Source organism: Tursiops truncatus, chromosome 11 (genome assembly GCF_011762595.2).
Source record: "Tursiops truncatus isolate mTurTru1 chromosome 11, mTurTru1.mat.Y, whole genome shotgun sequence".
In the NCBI taxonomy this organism is placed as follows: domain Eukaryota; kingdom Metazoa; phylum Chordata; class Mammalia; order Artiodactyla; family Delphinidae; genus Tursiops; species Tursiops truncatus.
Genome location: NC_047044.1, coordinates 98,387,430 through 98,406,314, shown reverse-complemented (window position 1 = coordinate 98,406,314; position 18,885 = coordinate 98,387,430). Strand labels below are relative to the sequence as shown.

Genomic DNA, 18,885 nt, shown 5'->3' with positions numbered 1-18,885 from the left:
AGGCAGCCCCCGAGAACCAGGTACCTCATATTTCTTTAAAACGTTCCTTTCTTCCGTCAGCGGCGCCCAAGCATCATGATCCGATTATTCACAGGGAGTGAGGCAGGGCGGCTTGTTTCACCAAACCTCTTCCTGCATTTAGTGCAAAGGGGTAAAATGAAGCAAAATCACTTTGCTAAAGCTTCTGATCAAAAATTATGTTTGCCAAGGTTTTTGTTTTTCTTTTCCTTGCTATCTTTTCATTACCTTTCCTTTTTCTCTTTACAAGTACAGAATGTATACTTTCATCTAGAAGTGGACTGTTTTACGCAAAATAAAATGTTTGTTGAACAATAAATAAAACCTCCTTCCCTGGGGCCAGAGGGCAGTCTGGGACAGAAGCACGAGCAGGACCGCTCACTATTAAGACTGTTTTTAGCACTGCTCCTGGTGACCCGGGAGGTGACCTCAAATACCTGGATGGCCTAGGCACAATTCTGTAAAGGTGTCACTTTTCTACATCATCAAAGCTCAGGTGAATTTTCATCATAATGAATCTCAATAATAGTCCGGCATTTAGACAGACTGGGACACGGTTTTAGCGAACCGAAATCTTGACTGTTTCCATGGGTAGATAAGCCTTAGTCATTCTGCTTTGCATTTCTCGCAGCTCTACAATTAAGGTATCTTTGATACCTTCCTTTTTGGCCAACAGAAGCTTAAATGATTAAGTGAAATGTCTAACGTACTTCAAAAGGACATACCGGGAGTGGCTGGAGGTTGGTGGACTCAGGTAGCTTGCTCTTCGGGTGACGGCCGACACCCTCCAGAATGCTCCTCTGTGCCAGAAGCCACTGAGAGCAAAGGCGCCAGGCCTTGGTCTATTTCAGAATTTTCAGTTGCACGGAGTAAATGCTGTTCCCCACGGGTTATATGCTTAGCTAGTGCTCGTGATGATTCAAATTGAGAGCAAGGGTCTTCCCCCACCTGCAAGTTGGTTACATAAGAGTTACAGGAAACCACCACCTCTGGAGTCCATTAAGTTTGAGTTGAAAACTTAAATAACGCAAGGTGGAGATGAGACACAGGAATCATGGCACACACAGACCTCCAGGACCTGCTACGGAAAGCTTTAATCACTCCACGTAGAAACAATACATTCATACATCCAACATGGCTCCCAAGTCTTGACCACCCTCACTGGAACAGTCTATTGTATTTTGTATTTGGCATTAATACAAAACCTTCCTGTTCGTTACCGCCAAGATTTAGGAGACTGTTTCTTATAAACACAGTTTTTTTTCACCCTGAGGCTGGTATTACCAAAGTGGAAAAGAAGAGTTACTATCAGCTGGAGTGTATTTAATGCAGAATTTTAAAAATCATTTATTCATGACTCTGGAATGTTTCTCTCCCCACTCCCACCCCCAACACTGTGTGAGGACAAGAGAAAAGATGGCAAACGGCGGTGTCTGGTCTGATTACACTGATGATACGATTCTCAACTCGATCTACTGATGAAAACAAAGAGAACACTAACATTGATGAACTCAACACTATCACGTTTAAAAAGGTCATCACGATCAGCCCTTTCTTATAAAAGGGGAGTTGGAGTAGGGTCTCAGACATGAATAACAGCACAGTTGTTACTCACAGTGTCTATCGCAGGGCACTCTGCCTACTAGAGACGAGCCAGCTAGCGAAGTGCAGAGTTCACACCGGTTGCCTTGCAAGTTTCAACCTTGGGCTCTTAGTCTCCTGGAGATCAGATCGGCACGTGTCCAAAGGAGTAACAACCCCCAAAGCTACAACAGTTATCCCATTCAAGTGATACAAGAGGCAATCATGTTAAGTTGGAAAAAAAAAAAAAAGGTAGCCGTGTTGAAGTGCAGACCATTTTGACATCATTTTGTATGCAAATAACAAGTAAGCAGAAGAAAGAGCTTTTCAGAATCTGACTCCCTGATGTCTCTAAGGTCCTCTTTTGGGAGCGAGTCCGGAGCAGCGGTGTGCCACCTCCCACAAGGCAGCCTGGTGACTTTCCCGCCTTTATTTCCCTGATGACCTCGGCGTGTTTCTAAGATGTGTCCTTTCCAAACACTAACAGCGCTTCATCGAAACCGGCTGTTAGTCTGCACATCAGAATTGGGAAGCGTTTGTTGTCACTTGACTGCAAAGCATTGGACATGCAACTTCCTGAGCACTAGGTACTCCCTGTGCACGACTTACTTTCGGCTGCACAATCACGTGTACTCTGGGCTACGACGAGGATCTGGGGGTATGTGGCAGCTGAAGAATTACACACCTAATCATGCTCCCTACTCCTTATTTGTATTATTCCTAGATGCCTTCCCAGTTCAAGTGAGGGAACGAGCGTCCCAGGCATAGACATTTACTGGATTTTTCTTGAGAAGTTAAATTACGTTCACTACCTTTCAGCCCAAACGGAGTGAAGATGATGGAGAGGGAATTTAGTATTAAACTGAGTTAGAAAAAGGTTTCTCAGAAAAGATACCAGTGTTCTTTTTTTTTTCAGGTAGAATCATAGAAAATCAAGGTTGGAAAAACACTTAACAGTCGTATGGCCAATTCCCCCACCTGACACCCAAACTCCTGTGTGACACCTCTGCCTTGTTGCTGTCCAGCCTCTGCTAGAATAGCTTGAGGGGCTGTTCCAACATCACTCAGCCCTCCTTAAAACAGAAGAGCCAAACAGATGCAGCAGGTAAGCAAACTTCCACTGGGCGCGATTATGCATTATACCTAACTTTTCAAGAGAGTTAGCAGATTGTCAACTGCTGCTCAAAAGAGTAACCCAGCTTTGTTCCAAGCATCCCAGGCTTTCTGCAGACGATTCAAAATGGGGAGATACGATTTAGAAGTGTGGATTTTATAAATCCTTGCTGAATAGCTGTGGGGGGGGGCGGCAGATAAAAAAAATCTCTTAGAAGTAATCATTGTAGGGACCCCAAAACAAAGGGAAAGTATGTGTTTTAAATAATAAATAAAAGTTTCATTCTGAAGATGCAATAAAAGCCTTGTGCAGTAAGTCTTGGTACAAGAATTCAGGAGCGCTGGGGGATGACGCGCGGGCTGATTACAGTCAGTTCAGCAGAAGAGGAGGAGAAGGGCTAGGCCGAGTGTGCAGCCTGCCGCCCGAAGGCACCGGGAGCAGGGCGCCCTGTCCTGATCCTCCCCTTCTGGCTTGTCTGGCAGCACTGCCAACGATTCTCTTGTTTCTATTTCCCTCAAGGTACTCAGGCTGCTTCAAGGTTTTGAATTCCACCCCTCTTCGGAAGACTAACAAGGCAACACGTAGATCGGTGCACCATCATCTCAGAATTCGTTTACAAAGGCTCAGTTCCTCTGAAGGGACACCTTTATGCCTGTATTTTTATTTTTTGAACATACATATGAATCAGTCTATTTGAGCTGAAAACATTTACCCTGAAGACACGGATGTAAACGTTAAAGATGGAGGGACTCAGCTGATTGCGTTCTGAGCGCTGTCTTTCACCCCAGGTGTTAAAACAGCAATGGTATCGATCTGTAACAAAGATGAGTAATGGACAAAAACAAACAACAAACCAACCCTAAAGTCAGTATGTCTTTTTATAGGGCGGCCCCTTTCTTTCATATCTGTTTCAAAACGATCAAATAATTAACATTGAGCAGCTAGGTGACCGGCAAGCAGATCTCCCTGCGAAAAATAAAACTTCTTCGACCATGGAAGCTTGGAAATGAAATCAATGAAAGTCTATCAAGTACTCGGGGTAGATCTGGTTGGCGTCGAACACCACGAAGACCCTGGGATTCCAGGTGTCATCCACACAGCTGTCATACAAATTCACGTAGCTCCCGTCTTTGGAAGGAGGGCGCACGTATTTGGAGTCTCCGTTTATGTAATCTCCAATCAGCACTCGGGCAAGAAACATAGATTTGTACGTTCTAAACAGATGCTGCTGTTGCAGGGTTACGCCGTGAATCTGGAATGTGTTTCCGTGCTTTACGTCATCTTTGCAGAAGCGGCTGGCATAAGCAGCATCTCGAGCAAAATAGGTTCCTTAAACAAAAAGGAGCCCGAAGAGCCAAGATTACTCCAAGGAGTGTATGAAACACAAGCAAAAAAAACACTGTGATTGTTGGGGGGGGAGACACACAGAATTGTGTAACAGGAATAGACATGGAATTTCCTCGCCGGTAGGTTTTAAAGAAAAGAACAGAAATCGGTCTGTTATGGACAGCTGTGATGCAGGCTGCCACTGGGATAGATCTGTCAGTACAGACCAGAGTCCCCACCACCACCACCAGCCCCGTCCCCACCAAAACGCAGCAACCAGACTTGTGTTTTCAAAAAGAGCCTCATAAAGAAATCCAGTACGTAAGATGGATACGAATGGTTTCTGTGATCACAAGTGACAGGACCTGCCTTGTCACTGCTCGGACCTCCCTCCCACTTCTGTTTCCTTCCACCCTTTCCCCATCCACCACCCACCCATCCAAGCAGCCACTGGAGAGCACAGTGAAGCCAAGGGTCTGCAGAGATGATTTCAAACCCCAAGACACCACATTTCTGTGCTACCGGGTAACTGTTCAATAATACTTCTGGAGCTGAGAGAACCCCATATCCAGGAAAAGATTTCTGGAGAGTGTGATCCTATTCACACCTGAACGTTCCAGAAGGACAAGCTCACTTGTCCGCTGCCTAAAGAGGAAACCTCCACAAAGAATCCGACTCTTCCAAAGGGGTAGGCCTAGGAGGCTGACATCATGAAGGGAATACTTACCCTAAAACATTTCGGAAATGAACTGCAAAGTCTCCTATTACCCAAATCCGACGGGACTTAATGTAACACCTTTCTGATCCTCTTACAGTTAAATAAATGGGATGGCCTTTAAAGTCGTTATTTTAAAAATTAATTTACTCTTAAAAATGTAGCACCTCATGGGCTTCCCTGGTGGCGCAGTGGTTGAGAGTCCGCCTGCCGATGCAGGGGACACGGGTTCGTGCCCCGGTCTGGGAGGATCCCACATGCCGCGGAGTGGCTGGGCCCGTGAGCCATGGCCGCTGAGCCTGCGCGTCCGGAGCCTGTGCTCCGCAACGGGAGAGGCCGCAGCAGTGAGAGGCCCGCGTACCACAAAAAAAAAAAAAAAAAAAAGAAAAAAATGTAGCACCTCCTGATCCTGAGTGGTAGCCAGTTCTCTTGCTGGAGGAAAGGTACAAAATAAGGACCAAGCAAAGAAATGTCCACCCCTTACCTTTTCCCCTCCCCTCTCTCCTTAATTTGCTTGAGTAGTGAGCACAAACTGGAGAACTTAGACTTTCACAACATTAGAAAAAAGGCGAGGATTTCCCCCATGCTCATTAATATTCCTACCTATCATTTTTTTAAAAACAAAACAAACAAAAAAATAGACCTACGTACAATGTACACATTAATTGATTTATTTTATAGTGCTCTGTGTACTTGACATAAAACAGTTCACTGTATGGGTTTATCCATGGAAAGGACTTATGCATGGAAAGTAAACGTCATAATGCAAAAATCAGCTAATCTGGACATGATGCCCCACCTGAATGACTGGGACTTGGAGGGTTATCTAATCTGGTAGAGGTGTAAAAAGTCTTCCTTCCATCTTGCACACGCAGGAAGTGGCTTTTCGGTGTCTCAGAAACTCTGAGGGTGTGCCAGGAACCCAGTACAGTAACTTTTAACTTAGTGACTCTCAAGCCCCTGAGATACAAACAGTCAATCCTCTCTCAGGAGAGGAGATTCTCTTCTAGCGCTCCAACTGGATTCTGATAGTTACCTTTTCCAAAGAGAGCACCGTGTATACCATTGATTCTCCAATCAAAGTTATGAATGCAAATTGCTTCCACAAATTCACTGCTGGTGCCATGAAACAGCATCTGTTCATTAATCTGGGGCACGCCTCTTTTTTTCTTGAGCTGAGCCTTTTTCCTGAAAACACAATACACAGACACAAAACACACAGATATCTACCATAAGTGGCATTATTAATTTTTCAAGGAGCAAACCTCAATAGAAAGGGTAAAACAGAACACAGTTCTTTAACATACATCATAAGTGGACAAATAGCTCTGGAAAAAAAAAATAATCTCAAATGATCTTGGACACATAAATCATCTCATCAAAAATTATTAGTTAATATTGACACTGAATGTTGAAAATTATACCAAAAACTATAGATATCCCAGACAATGCCCCATCATAGTAAAGTGACTGATCGCCTAAACCAGCCAAGCTTTACAGATGCCTAAAAATGACACTACAAACAGTAAATAATACATAGTTCACAGAGTCTTTAAACAGTGAATTCCTTGAGCACGGACCATGCCTTAATCTTTTTATCCCCACAGTAGGACATGTTGGTTAAACTGAACGGAACTTTGCATCTTAGGGCTGGAAGGGACATGAAGCCATCCAGTTCAAACCTCTTGCCAATGGACAATCCTCTTCCAACACATAAAATGCTATTCGATGTAGGACTTATTGTAATAGTAAAAAAACAAACAAACTGAAAACAGCCTAAAATTCTTTCACAGCAAAATGAATAATTATATATTTATACATGAAAGTTAAAATAATGAACTAGATCTATAAGTATTAACATAGATACCTCTTGAAAAATAATGTTTAATATAAAAAGAATGATGCAAAAAGAGACCTCTATCTCAAAATAATAATGCATATTGTAGCGGTATACAAACATAGGTAGTAACAAATATAAAAACATGGATAAGAAGGTATCACAGCAACTTGAGGGCGAAAGACGAGGAGAGGATGGGGATGGGGGAAACACTCCACTTTGATCTCTAATGCTGTGTATCTTAAAAAAAAAAAAAAACCCAGACACAAAGATGAAGAAAATGTCACAAATATTAAAATGTCAAATCTGATTGGTAGGTACATGGGTGTCTGTAAACTGTTGGCTGCATTTTCATTTAAACATATTTCATTCAAAAGATGTCTTAAAGATGAAAAAGAACCCTCCCCCGTTAGCTCTGCAATGAGAGCTGCCGCGCCCCCAGCGCTCCCCGCCCTGCACAGCGGCCAATCTACTGGCCATAAGCTGTAATCGTGAGAAAGTCACCCCCCGACGGTGAACCAGAACCTGCCTCCCTGGTCCTTCTACTGTCGTCTCAGTTATTCCCTTCTGAACACAGAACAACCAAACACTTAACACAAAACAACTCCAAGTATCCAGGAATAACTCTGGACACTGATAGGTTTCCTTCCCCAGGTGAACAGACGCCACTGTCTCAACTATTCCTCCCATGGCATAGCTTCTAGGCCTTTCTCCACCCTGGACAGCCTTTAGTGGGCAGGAATCTGCTGGACACCTTCTAGTCCGAAAACGCTGGGAAGAAACAGAAACAGGGCCTAGATGTCGTGGGACGGCGCCCAGCTGAGCTCGCTCTGCACCATGCTACCGATGGAAGCTTGCAGTCAGTTAAAGCTGCTGGTGCTTTCCCAAAGCAGGCTTCTCTCCGCTCTCCAGATTTGTGCAACTGATTTCTAAATCTCACGCAATAGGTTTATTTCAATTAAGCTTTATCTTGATATAGTAATTTTAAAAGTACAGAATTTATAAAGAGCAGGCAGCTTAGGGACTGTTCGGGGTTGGGGGGAAGGACGCTTGCCCTTAAATGATGAGAGAATGGAAATGCACACGGTCCTTCTCAGAGCCCTCTGGCAGCATGTATCAAAATTCAAATGCATACGCTTTCATCTACTGGAGACAGTCTTCTCAGACCATTAAGCATGACGTTAGGAGGATGTGCATTAAACAAACATTTATTTCAGAAAAAGCCAGCATGTTTTCACAAAGAACAAATTATGCCAACTTTCTTTTTAGACCTTTATGTACTGTCTGCCTTGTTTTTTTTACAATGCACATTTGCTGCTTTTCTAACTAAGAAAAAAATCTTTTTAAGAGAAGATAATCACATTTGTTTAGACTCACTGTTTCAATCTTCCAAGGTCTTTCTGACTCCTGATTAATTCACCCTACAAGTAAGCTTCCCCTTCTAGTTTTGAACCTTCCACAAGCGTGATAAGCACGTCTCCTACATTTTCATCCACATTCCTGACAGAGATGTGGAAGGGCTCAAGAGGAAAGCATGCATGCCATTCAAGTTACTCTTTGATAAGACTTTTAACCAGATGTTACTTTTTCCCTTTGTATGGTCACCCGGCACCCAGCTCTCCATCTCGCCTCCATCGTAAGGACCTTTCTCAACCAGTCGTAGAAATCAAGCTACACTGTCTAAGGGGCTTATCCACCTACCACTATGGCAGTCCTCTTGGTTAGTGGAGCATCAGTGAATTCATTCGGGTTTTTCCTAAGTAAACATGTCTTTAACATACGTCCTTCAAATATTAAGCTTCACGGTCTGTAATGACTAGAATCCACGCTATCATCAGGATATTCACTCAGCACTACTTTTCAGGTGCAGATTAGAATGAACTTTGGTTTGAAAATTCACTCGAGTCTCTCTTAGATAAGATAAATGAAGTGGTGGTTAGTGAAAGAGCCGGAAGTGTGGGCACTGAAACTCTTCTCAGTCACTGGATGGGTACAGCGTCTATGGGATGGGGTGATCACAGCTCTGCACCCGCCATGGTGTGCACGGTTTACTTTAGTGCCCATCGCCAAGGCACCCAGGACATGCGGAGACTCACACTATGACCTTGATCAAGAAAGGCTAACGTTGGGTTCCAGGGCCTCTTGGGCTCCAGTTAAACCTTCAGGGAAAGTCACAGATTGAAACCAAACTAGGTTCTCCACCACCCTGCCCACCTTTGCCCAACCCCACACTCATCTCTGAACTTACTGAAAATGCTGTTGCACCCACTTCTCAAAGATGTCTTAAAAGTACCCTCCCCCCCAGGGACTAGGGTACCAACCGGGCCAGGCTGGGTGTGCCCCACGTTCCAAATGCAGCAGGAAGAGCTTCGCGCTCTGGACTGAAATAGGTTCGTCCAGTTTAGACCAGCGGTTCTCCCTCCTGGCTGAACACCAGAATCACTTGTAGACCTTTTTAAAGATAAAACTGTCAGAACGCAGAGGCTCTGATTCAGTGGCTCTGGGATGGGTGACAGATGCCCATACAGGTTAAAGAGCTTCCCCAGGTGATTTTGACAGGCAGCCAGGATGGAGAACCTCGCACCTAAATCAGCATTCTTAACAAAGCAGCAGCCTTCCCTGCTCTGATTTCCTGCTGCCTTATCCTTCCCAACCCTGGACCAATCCAACCGTCTCCCATCACTGCTTTAGAATTGGGAGGCTGGAATCAATCAAACAACATCGCCATGGTTCCCACCCCATATCCGCACGTTCCCACGTCAGCTCAGCCCTCGACACTGATGGAGACCCCATGGTTCCCAGGTTAGCTCTTTCTCCCCTCCGTGTTCCACAGTGGCTGTTTCCTCTCTCTGCTTTTCCTCTCTCTCCCTCACATCCCCTTCCCTAGCACCTCATTCTCTGCAGGAGACCTCACTGCTTCCTTCCCCAAGGAAACAAAGTATCAGGGAGAACTCCCTGACCTACCTCATCTCTGATCCCCTCCCCATCCTCATCTGTATATCTAACTGGACCACTCTGTCTCTCTCCTTCTGACCCGCGTTCTCTGAATCCCACCCCATTACCCCTCCCTCTCTCTGCTGTCTGGGCCTCTCACTGCTGCGGCCTCTCCCATTGCGGAGCACAGGCTCCGGATGCGCAGGCTCAGTGGCCGTGGCTCACGGGCCCAGCTGCTCCGCGGCATGTGGGATCTTCCCGGACCGGGGCATGAACCCACGTCCCCTGCATCGGCAGGCGGACTCTCAACCACTGCGCCACCAGGGAAGCCCTCTGCTGTCTTTTAAACTCTCCCTCTGCATAGGTCCTTTCCTATAATAATGTAAATATCCTCAGGTCTCTCCCATCTTTAAATTCGAAAAACAAAACCAAGCACGCGTCCCACGCCCACATCACCATCTTCTCACGTCTCTCACTCTTCACTGCCGAGCGCCTTGAAACAGTTGTCAACGTTTGCTGTACACACAGTATAGCATCTACCAACGGTGCTCTCGCCTAGGGTACCAAGGACATTTTATTGCAAAATCCAAAGGACATTTTCAACATTCATCTTTCTTGGCATCTCTGCCGTATGTGACCCTGAGGATGACACATACTTGTGTCACCCACGTTCTTCCTTTGGCTCCTGTGACTCCACATTCTATGGGTTTTCTTCCACTTTATGTGGTTACTTCTCAGTCTCCTCCCTGAGCTTTCTCGTCCTCTGTTCATCCCTTTCAGAGTTTGGTCCTTACCCCCTTCTTTTCCTAATCGACATAAAATACCTGGTCATCTTATCAATTCCTTTGGCTTCTATGACCCCACACTTTCCAGTAACTCCAAAACCTTTATCTCTGTCTACACTGCTCTCTTGAGCTCCCAACCCACGTATCAACTGCTAACCCCGCCCCGTCCTCCCCAGACCAAAACCCGTTCCTACACATTTCCCTCAGTCAATGAGAACAAATAAGTCTGAATCCCTGGAGCTATCTTTCCCATCTCCCCCACCTCCCCTATTGTGCGTGTCCCCATCACGCACATTAAATCGAGTACCAGGCAATATCATTCTACATCTTTAATATCTCAGAACAGTCCTCTTCACTGCAGTGGTACCGAGAGCACCTTGCCTCAGGCCATCCAGTGTGTCACATTTGTAACGACTGAAACAATTTCCTAAGTTGGTTGGTCACCCTTCTGTGATCCTTTTAAACCAGTTTCTCAGCCTCAGCGCTGCTGTTTTGGGCTGGGGAGCTCTTTGTTGTGTGGCCTGTCTTGTGCCTCGCAGGATGTGTCGCATCCCTGCCCTCCACCCCGCAGATGCAGTGGTAGCCCCCGCCTCCTACCCCACGACAATCAAAAACAGCTCCAGGCATTGCCAAACGCCCCTGGTGGGCAAAATCACCCCTGAGAACCACCGCTTTAAACGCCTTCTCCACAGTGCAGCCTGATAAATCATTTCTCTAAAATGCACATCAGCTCCATCACTCTCTTGCTTGAAGTCCTGCAATGGCTTTCCACTATCCCAGGGAAAAGACCCAAACCCCTTAGTTTGTTTACAAGGCCCCGCGTGGCCTGGCCTGTGCCAACCCTCTGACCCAGACGCCAGGTCAGTCCAACTCATAAGGCTGATGGAGAAAATCACACGACCACCCAGTGGGTCTCCCACAAACCCCTGCATGCTCTACCTCCTGAGTCCTTTTCTAGCATCTTCTCTCGCCATCCATCCTATCTTCTGTCCTATTTGAAATCCTCTCAATGTTCTACATTCCCTCTTGTCATCGATCTCTGGCCCGTGCTGCTCCCGATGCCTGGGGTGCCCTCCCCTCTCCTCCTGCATCCAGCCTAGATGACACTGGCTTAGGAAGTGCTCCGTGACATCCCACACACAACCTACTTCTGTCCAAGCTCTGGTCCTGTGCACTCTTACATCCCGAGTGCCTAGAACGGTGCCTGGCACAAAACTGGTTCTGGAACATGTTTCTGGAAGAAGGGAGGAAAGAAGGAAGGCCTGGACAACATGCAAACTGACATCTATCTGCTGGACTCATGTGGGCTTCCCGCCTGTACAGTGAGTCACAGGTTATGTGACAATGGGGTGGATGAGTTTATTTTCGTCCTTCAGGCAGAGATCAGAATGACAGGCTGTCCTTAAAATGCGACTCAGTATTTTCTGCTGTCATGGCAGGTGGCAGGTTCATTTCCCATCACAGATTTCTATAGGCCGACCTCACATAACATCATGAATGGCATCTACAGAGTAAAAACATCTCCACTGAGGTTCTTAGTATATGATGTGTTGGCGATTCGCTGGAACATTTCTACCACTAGGAATTAATTGAGGTCTCAAATTACGAGGAAGACTGACAGGAATTCCACCTCAGAGGCCCGATTAAGAAGAAGGAATTACGTCTTCATCAGAACATTTTAGGAAAACTTACTTTATTCACTGAGAGAATAAGATCAAAGAAGACGGAGGCTTCCATCCTCCATTACCCCCTGAATAAAACCTAAACTCAGGGCTTCCCTGGTGGCGCAGTGGTTGAGAATCTGCCTGCCAATGCAGGGGACACGGGTTCGAGCCCTGGTCTGGGAAGATCCCACATGCCACGGAGCAACTAAGCCCGTGCACCACAGCTACTGAGCCTGCGCGTCTGGAGCCTGTGCTCTGCAACAAGAGAAGGCCGCGACAGTGAGAGGCCCGTGCACCGCGACGAAGAGTGGCCCCCGCTCGCCGCAACTAGAGAAAGCCCTCGCACAGAAACGAAGACCCAACACAGCCCAAAATAAATTTAAACAAACAAACAAACAAAAAAACCTAAACTCAGTTAAACTCAGTATTGTCAGAAATAAAAGTGGGCTGGGCCCAAAGACTCAAAATTACAAAGAATACAAGCTGAAAACCCTTATTTTATAATATAAACTATTATGAGAATAAAACCTGGAGTTTACTCAGGCTGTAGGAACTGACCTACCAGAAGCATCAAAGAATTCCGCATATTATCACCAAACAAAAGTCAGCCTGATTTTCAAGTATATGAGAATGAAATGAGTTAAGGCCTGGGATTTGCTTTAAAATACTTCAGCAACAACAATAACATAGCAAAAGAGGAGACAGATTATGATGGTAAATCGAGATAAATGTTAAATCAGGATGATGGATACACAGGGTTCATGACATTAGACTCTATTATTTGAAATTTTCCTGACTAAAGGTTAAATGCTTGTATTAAAAAATATTAGAAATCAAACGTTGAACACAGATTTAATAAAAGTATTTCAGAAAATCACTTATTTTAAGTAATGCTTATTACTGTTATTACATTATATTATAACGTTATTCAAAAAACTACAGCACAATGTGTTCATGTGGACAATACCTGTTAAGTTTCTTGTAATGGGCTTTATTTTTAGGTTAAGGGCACACCAAGCAATCCAATGGGTCATTTCCAACCTAAATTGAGTAATGAATGGAGATTTCAAATCTAGAACATAAACTCTGGGCTAAGCAGGGAATTTGAAGGTACGTTTTACAATGTCCTTCAAAACTAAAAACGAGCAAATGACTTACAGGCTGGGAAGTCTGAGCCAACAAAGTCATAGTAACAGAACTAAACAGCTCCCCAGACCCCCTGGTAATGCTGATTCAGCCACGACGCCCAGCTCGAAACTCTGAAAGCAGTGCAGAAGAGGCTGTCGGACAGTGTTGCACGGGATGCTGGTGCTGGCTTACAGAGCAGCTCTCCCTGAGGATGAGGAAGAGAGCTGAAAAACCAGGTCAGAACACGCACAGGGCGTCTACACAGCTCACGTGGTGGTGCCACTGACAATGAATATGATTAAACATTTGTGCTTCACTGTCTCTGAGACTGTAAAAGTCTCAGAGGCCAAGGAGGGGGTTCAGAGTAGAAACTGTCTCACCTGCAAAAGAACTCCCACAAGTCTAGGTTTTGAATTCTCTGAATTCTTTTAATTCTGTTGCGATCCACTGTTTTCCCAAAGAGACTAGCAACTTCATTGTATTCGTGTGTTTGATTGTGCAAAGGAATGAGCTGGAAAGAGAAGTTTGCACAGTTTTACTGGGGTCCTTTCCAATCTCTCCCACCTGCAGCTGGTCAGCGCTGCTCTCACCTGGTAGGGCAGGTCGGTATTCACATTCTCCCAGTGGAGTGGCATGGGGATGGCCTCATTTTCACAGATATAACTTTAAACAGAAAAGACAAAACAAAATATTAGAAGCTGATTAGAATCACTGTCAATGACTTAGACGTTTTCTCCCGAGCTGAATTGCCACGCTGCGCTACTGTGACAAATGCAATTAAGTGTAGTCCTTGGTTTCTTTATTTTAAAATATTTATTGAATATCCGCTTGTGTGCAGCTTTTTAGGGGCTGAATTAAGAAATCTGATGGGAAACGTCTAATCCTACATAACATTAAAATTTCAAAAACAGTCGTTTAATTCAGTCTTGTTTTTCTTATTTTTTCAGAATTTCTTTTAAATGGAGGAAGATTTTAGGTGAAGAAAAGGAATTTCCAAGAAGAAAATCAAAAATTCTTGATTAAAAAAACAAACCTCTTTAACAGATGTATACTGCCTATTAAATACCATCCAAAACCCTCGGCCGCGCGCTCAACATCCTTCAAGATCTAACGCAAACCTAAACCTTTCTCTCTTTATTGTCCACTATTCCCCGGCACGGTCCGCATGAACTCACTCGGCGCAGAAGCCAGTAAAGTAATCCACCATGTGTAAGCCACTGGACGTGAACACAGAAAAAGACAATGATCTTGGCGAGCTGGATGGCAAAAGGCTGTGACTGATAATATTGATAGGAATCCTTTCTGGTGACTGCAGGCTATGGAAGACATTCATAAATTTCAAGTCTATCTTTAGCGTATGTTTTAACTCATTTTAACTTTGGGAAGATCACACAATCGTACGATTTAAAGATGAATAGGTATAAAAAAGTGAACGGTGGATGGTTTCCCTCCCACTCCAGTCCTTGGTCTTCTCACCTCTTGCTCTTCTCACTTCTCACCTCTCGCCTCCATTCCAAGTAATCACTGCTTTTAGTCTCTTGGGTATTCTTCCAGAACTTCTCTAGGTTAACACAAGCCTTGTTTTTGGCACACACGAATGGTAGCATAATCATGTGTCTTTTGCAGCTGCTCTTTTTTCCCACTGACTATGTTCTTAGAGATCCTTGCGTATCAGTAGGTGAGAGAGCATCCTAGCACAGAGCCTGGCACACGGCAGACACTGTTGCGTGGATGCTCTCTTACCCACTGATATGCAAGGATACCACCCCTACTGATTACAAGTCCCCTACTGATGACATTTAGCCTTTTTCAACTCTTTGCTACTGTTGAGGATGCTGCAAAGAACAAGTCTGTCCCTTTGTCACTGTACATGGCCACGAGTCAATTTTCAGGATAACATCTTTGAAATGGCATTTCTGAGTCAAAGCATATATTTATTCCTGATTTTGACAGAAGCCGTCAAGGTGCCCTCCTCGAAGGCTATACTCATTGGCATCTCCCCCAGAAATGGAGAGAACACCTATTTGCCAACAACCTCTCCAAAGGAGTGTGCTGTCAAACATGAGAATTTTTGTCAATCTGATGGTAAGAAATAATCTGGTATAATTTGTATTTCTCTTAGTACGAGTGAGGTTGCATGAACCGTTCAAATTCTTCAAAGAATTCTTCTGTTCTCATCCTTCTAAGGGGTTGCTGGTCTTCTACTTAGAGATTCCAAAAAGTACTTCAAATACTATACAGGTGAACCCTTTGACTGTGATACCGAGTGACAATACGTTTCCCAGGTTTTCTTCGTTTTCTTTGTATTTTTACTTTGCCTGATGTATCTTTTAGCCATGGAAAATATTTTTGTTTGTTTGTTTAATGTTTGTGGCCTTAGTTAATTATAAATTCCTTGTCAATAGGAAATGTACTATTCACCTTGCATGTCAAAAAATGCCCAATGTATTCCTGTAATAAATAAACATTTGTATATCAATACCTCCTCATCTTCATCACTCTGCTGTATCCCACCTAACTGTTCTTCCTCTTTTATTATCTTGCTTTTTGTCCTCTGTTGTCGCTAATTCTCTCCCTCTCCTATCTTTGTTCTATGGCTTGTATAGTCTGTGAGAGAACAAAGTGCTTGACCCCATTAAGTGCTTCTCCCCACCAAAGGGTACCAGATATAATAACACACAGTTACAGTAACAATTTTCCATTATTATGTATCATTTTTCTCCCAGATTCCATACCCTTTGAAGATAAGTAATTCCTTTATTAAAACCCTTACACTTAAGAATGAGAATGTGATGTAGCTGGTAAGGAAGTAAGATTCTCTCCCTTCCACAGAAGCACTAGAGCATTCATTATATAAGTACTTGAGTAACTTTTAAATCATGACCCTAAAATGTAAGCCAAAAGTCTCAAGAAGCTAACTGACAGAAACTTTAAAAATTTCTATCTTTAATCCTTTCAAAATATCTCCTTGAAAGGAACAAATGGGCATCTCCTACAATTCACATGCTAGCATTGTTTCTGTTTCATTTTAAATTCTTTGAACAACGGGAATTTCAATACTTGATTGAGGAATCGTTCCAGAAAACAGGAGACATGCCCTTCAACTCCATTCATATGAGTAACAAATATTTATTCTCTTCTGGCATTTATACTCTCTTTTCAGGCTATAGACGGCAGGAGACAGAAAAAGGAAAACTCGCCACCCAGATCCAGGGGGCAGGAGGCTGTGCCCTTGTCCCATGCACCCCCATCTTCCCAGGTCCCCTTTAATCACTACAGATTTGAAATTACTTCTAGGAGTTGCCCAAAGGGGTTCAGTGCAGGTGAAGACACAGTGGGTAATTACCCAGGATTTATGGCCCAAATAACTGGACGGTCCTGTGAGAGTCTTTCCAAGCTAGTTAAAACTTACCTCAGTAGGTTATGTTAAGGATTTATAGCAGAGAGCATAAAGCATTTTGTAACTACCATGCAAAGTGCTCTAAAGAATTGAAAAATACAAATATATAAGGGGAAATGAAAAGGACAACAGGAAAGGAAATGCCAGCAGAAAATAACAACGCTGCTCTTGCATCAATGAATGTGAAATTCAGTAGAGAAAAGATCGATATTAAGATTATTAAAAATAACCTACCGAAACATTTTCAGTTTATTTGTTCCTCTGTTAAATATTAAGGAAGACAAGAGAGAGAAAAAGCCCACTCTTGCTTTCCACCCCATTCTCTCCACAATACCTGAAAGCACTGATAGAAAAAGGGGCTCTTTTTATTAAGCGCTGTTTTCCAGTGGTGAGATTCATCTGCTTCATTTCTGTGCAAAAAGACAAAGATGTTAGATAAGTCACAGAAACACACTGTGCTACAAATTGTCATGAAAATTTCTAGCCACACTACATGATGGTCAGGGAATCAGGGAGCTTTGGGAGTAGCTACTAAGCACAGTATATGAGGGATACTTGACCAACATCTGTTTATCATGGCATAAAAAGCAGCTTCATTGCTTGACCTAAGCTCACACAGGAGGAAGCTAGCCTCATACATGGCTCAGTGTGTAAGGTCTATCCCTTTCTGTACCATACTTGGGTTAAACTGACGTGAAAATAGGAGAGTTCTCAACTTAGGAAAATTAAGAGTACTAGAAAGAGAAAGAAATTACAGTACTGAATCTTCTGGTTGGCTTCTTAAGTGAAAAGTGTTACTTTGATTTCTCCAAAAATTTTGGAAATGATAAAAAAGATACATTACCATGATAAAACATGTACAATTCACAGAGTTTCAAAAATTTGTACATTTCTTGCCTTCTCTTTAAATTGTACACCTAAACCAAAAAAACAGAAAACCTAGCTAGACTCAACACAGACTTATATGAAAGATTCTAGTGATGAAAGACTAATGAACTAACTAAAGTATCATTTTCTTCTTACCTCTGTTCCTCAGCTGTGGCAATATTTACTAGGTCCCCCTCTTCATTCCCACAAAGTTAGGTGCTAAGTCTTAATGTGAGATTCTCGTCAGTCTACCTTGTCTAACTGGCATCATTCCACTCCAAGGTAAAGGGGTTCACCCATCCAGGCCAATGCTGTAGTGCGTTTGTCCTTTCCGTATTCTCCTAGGCTCTGCACACACTGGCGTCTGACCACCGCGCAGGGAAAAAGAAAGGTCATCCCAGCACATGCGGTGAAGCCTGTGCTGCGTTCTTCTCATACTACCTCGTTTCGAGTTTGCTTTTCACCATTTTTACAGAGAAGCCGAGCTGGCTTGTGGCAGAACCATGGGGGCTAACTTTACAAGTGGTACACGGGGAATGCTAATACCTGTGCCTCTGAAACTGTGTCATCACACAGAGGAGCGGGAGCTGGCGCTATCATATGTGACTCCAATTCTTTGATAAAGACTTAAATAAACTGCGCCGTCTGAGAGAAAACTTCCAAAAAATACAGCTTACTAGAAAATATTCTTTCAGAAAATGCAGCTTGCTGGGCTACCTACCAAAAGCTCTGCACTCCGTGCTCTACGTGAAGCTTGATGTCTGCACACTGCGATGTCTCAGTATGGCTTCAACACTGACAGGTGTACTCAAGACTGAAGTGTCTGCTGACACCTTCCGTCTAAGACAAATGTCGGGCCCCCTTAAAGGCAGCCTATTTGCCTAACGTCGTAAAATATGTTATGCTTAGTCAGGAGTAAGAATCTAATGGCTTTAACTCTTGATTTTAAAAAAAAACTCACTCTGGGGGCACAACAGTCATTAGAGATCTGATTCCATCAGTGTCTTAGTGGACAAATCTCCTGCAGCATGACTGGGCCTTGGATCCTCCAAAGGAATCTCCTAGGGTTTCAACACCCCCCCTCACCACGGTATAGCACTGACTCTGTCATAAGGACTCTACTCACAGAAAATAGCAAAGAACATCTAGAGGCCTGAGCTGTGTGGCAGCCCAAAGGCGCTTTTGTTAAGAAAGTCTCCCCCTCCAGGTTCTGTTTGCCTCTAAGCAGTAAACAGCTGAGGCTGGCAGCTTGAAACTGCAGGGTGAGTCCAACCGGTTTCTCATGGGGTCCCTAAAAACATGCGCATGTATCATGGATGAAATATGAAGCGGGGCTGATTTCCAGATTAGCTGGTTAATCTGTGAAAGGGCCAACAAAATCAGAAAGTGGCAGGAGGCAATGTCCATTGAAGAGTAGTTTTCTAGGAAAGACACCAAGAGATGGGTCATTCAGCTGAACTGTGGTCTTAAAACTCAATCCAGCTACCTATGACTCTGCGTGTAACCTCTCTGATTG

At 44.0% G+C, this 18,885-nt stretch overlaps 1 protein-coding gene across 2 annotated transcripts in view; it reads right to left on the bottom strand.

Moving 5' to 3' along the window:
- Positions 1-1,094: 1,094 nt before the first annotated feature.
- The window catches only part of PARP11 (poly(ADP-ribose) polymerase family member 11), a 36,937-nt gene continuing 19,146 nt past the window's right edge, over positions 1,095-18,885 (bottom strand). For both annotated transcript variants that reach the window (XM_004313842.4, XM_073789139.1), the window contains 5 exons: positions 16,837-16,912; positions 13,693-13,765; positions 13,483-13,613; positions 5,791-5,942; positions 1,095-4,042 (listed from right to left, as the gene is read on the bottom strand). In XM_004313842.4, coding sequence (XP_004313890.1) covers positions 3,726-4,042; positions 5,791-5,942; positions 13,483-13,613; positions 13,693-13,765; positions 16,837-16,912 — 749 coding nt within the window. In that variant the 3' untranslated portion in view covers positions 1,095-3,725. The remainder of the gene's footprint in view (positions 4,043-5,790; positions 5,943-13,482; positions 13,614-13,692; positions 13,766-16,836; positions 16,913-18,885) is intronic.